This window comes from Loa loa (assembly GCF_000183805.2).
Source record: "Loa loa unplaced genomic scaffold supercont3.826, whole genome shotgun sequence".
NCBI lineage: Eukaryota > Metazoa > Nematoda > Chromadorea > Rhabditida > Onchocercidae > Loa > Loa loa.
This window is the reverse complement of record NW_018109006.1, coordinates 3,533-5,884: the sequence shown is the minus strand read 5'-3', so window position 1 is coordinate 5,884 and position 2,352 is coordinate 3,533. Positions and strand designations below refer to the sequence as shown.

Genomic DNA, 2,352 nt, shown 5'->3' with positions numbered 1-2,352 from the left:
TGCTAAAAAAAAAAAGGCGAATTACCACCAGATTTCCGTGATGTAATTATTATTATCATATAGAAGAAGGAGTAAAATCAAACTGCTCAAATTATTGAGGTATTACTCTACTCTCTACTGCTGACAAAATCTTTGCAAGAATACTTCTGAAACAGATTAGTATCGTTATCTCAGAAGAACTTCTACCTAAAAGCCAGTGTGATTTTAGAGCCAAAAGACATGGTATTTGTTCGCTGACAGCTGCAAAAGAAAAATGTAGGGAACAGAACAAAGGCCTTTATATGATCTTCGTAGATCTCATCAAAATTTTTAACACCAAACAAAAAAGACCTGTTGGAATGATTAGGATATCATCCCAAATTCATGAAAACGATCATATTGTGAGAATCAACATGACTGAATCCATGTACTCTCAGAGTCCTTCCGGTACAATCCCAAACATCCACTGGTTTGACTTACTGCTTCCACGCATGCAGGAGTCAACAGTATTGAGGTCATACTATGAAGATATAATTGCGCTGGGCTGGACACGTCATCAGGATGAAGGATTACCGCCTTCCTAAGATTATGCTTTATGGCGAACTGATACCGGCTCCCGCTAACCTTGGCCTCATAGACTGCGACCAATAATGGTCCATTCTAGCTTAGAATCGGGAAGCATGGAGACAACATCATCCATAATGCTGTGCTGTTGCTTTCTTCGAGAATACGCGTAAAATCATCCTCGAGAACAAACGATAACGCAGAAAAAACCGTACCTCATAAATACGTCTAAGAAGATCATGCCTTTTGCATCTGAACTTGTCTATCCCGCACTAGCCCTCTTAGCTATCAACGAGCCTACAACAAGCTTCGGTATATTACGTTCTTCATTTGCGAAATCTATCCATGACGATGAAATCTATTAATAATCAAATTTAATTATAAATCGCTACTCTCTTCGCTGCTTCGTATCATTGATTGGACTAGGTTACTGCAAATATAGAATGATGTTATCTTTCGGATTTCTTTGTTTTAGACAGGCTTATCCATGGATAATTCTTGTTATAATTTCTTTTATTTTTCTATCACTTATTAATTAAATGATCTGCTGTTACCGATACTATAACTTAATATGAGTGAAAATGATGTTTAAAAAAATATATTTAAGCTAATGGCAATGAATTTATCGGTTGATCCATGTGATGACTTTTTCGAATATGCTTGTGGCCAATGGAATCGCGATCATATGATACCTGATGATATGTTTGCTTATGGTACGTTTGTATCTGTCCGAGAAAATGTCCGGCAACAAATGAGAGGTAATACTGATTGTGCAATTATATAAAAAAAAATATTTTCTTTATATTTGTTTTGGAATCTTATTTTGAACATAGTCAATAGAATATGTCATTGAAAAAGATCAAAGGTTATTGCTCATATATATCTAAACAAATCAATTTTTCAATAAAATAATTACCGCTAAAGTATAACATTTTCACTGTTAATAACCAGTCTTAACTGTAAGATTGACCTTTCTTGCTAATTTTATGTAATCTATGCTTTTTTTCATTGTAGTATTGCTGGAATCAGATGTACCACCTGAATCGAGATCGATTGAAATGACACGTATTGCTTATCAGACATGTATGAATACTAGCAAGATTAAATCAGTCAAGTCATCGTATGTTTTATATTTCATTAATTTGAGACCGTTTAAAATAAGTCAGTTGTGATATAAGATTAAGCAAAGTTTTATGATTAGCATGTCGCATGAAATATTGCGAACGTAAGTGATATGTGGTGATATTAGGAAATACCATCAGTAGGAGAAGTCCCATTAGTCATTGAATTTGTTTGGTTTTAAAATCTTTTCAGGAAATGTTAATTTTTCCCGTTCTTTTTTTAAACCAACAATAATTTTATCAAGTCTTCTTTAGTTCTAACTACATTTCTTTCACTGATATTCTTTTTTCTGCTTATCACTTCTTGTGAATGATAATGAGACTATAGATAGCTTTTTTCCTGATGGCATGCTTTCAATTAATATGATACTATGTCATAACAATATTGATTGTTCGGACGCTAAAGCATATAATTATTATTTTCATTTTTTGAAGTATAAATGAAAGCATTATTGTCAAAACGATTAATGCGTTATACCATTTGCCTTGTGCTTATCAGTTAAAGAGTTATATTCAGACAACTGTTATCGTCACTTCGTCAATTAGCTAATTGGCCATTATTGGATAACAATAATGAATGGGATGGTAATTCGTTTAATCTTACTTATATCTTGGCTTCATCTCGTCGATATTTTGGGAATGAAATTTTTTTTCAAATTTATGTTTACGCGGATGCCAAAAATACAAC

General features: G+C 33.2%; 1 protein-coding gene across 1 annotated transcript in view; it reads left to right on the top strand.

Annotated features, from left to right (window-relative positions):
• Positions 1 to 1,153: 1,153 nt before the first annotated feature.
• LOAG_14244 (hypothetical protein) overlaps positions 1,154 to 2,352 on the top strand; it is a gene marked incomplete at its 5' end in the record, with an annotated part of 4,357 nt that continues 3,158 nt past the window's right edge. Inside the window, 3 exons of the mRNA XM_020448782.1 lie at positions 1,154 to 1,301; positions 1,558 to 1,663; positions 2,182 to 2,249. Coding sequence (XP_020301099.1) covers positions 1,154 to 1,301; positions 1,558 to 1,663; positions 2,182 to 2,249 — 322 coding nt within the window. The remainder of the gene's footprint in view (positions 1,302 to 1,557; positions 1,664 to 2,181; positions 2,250 to 2,352) is intronic.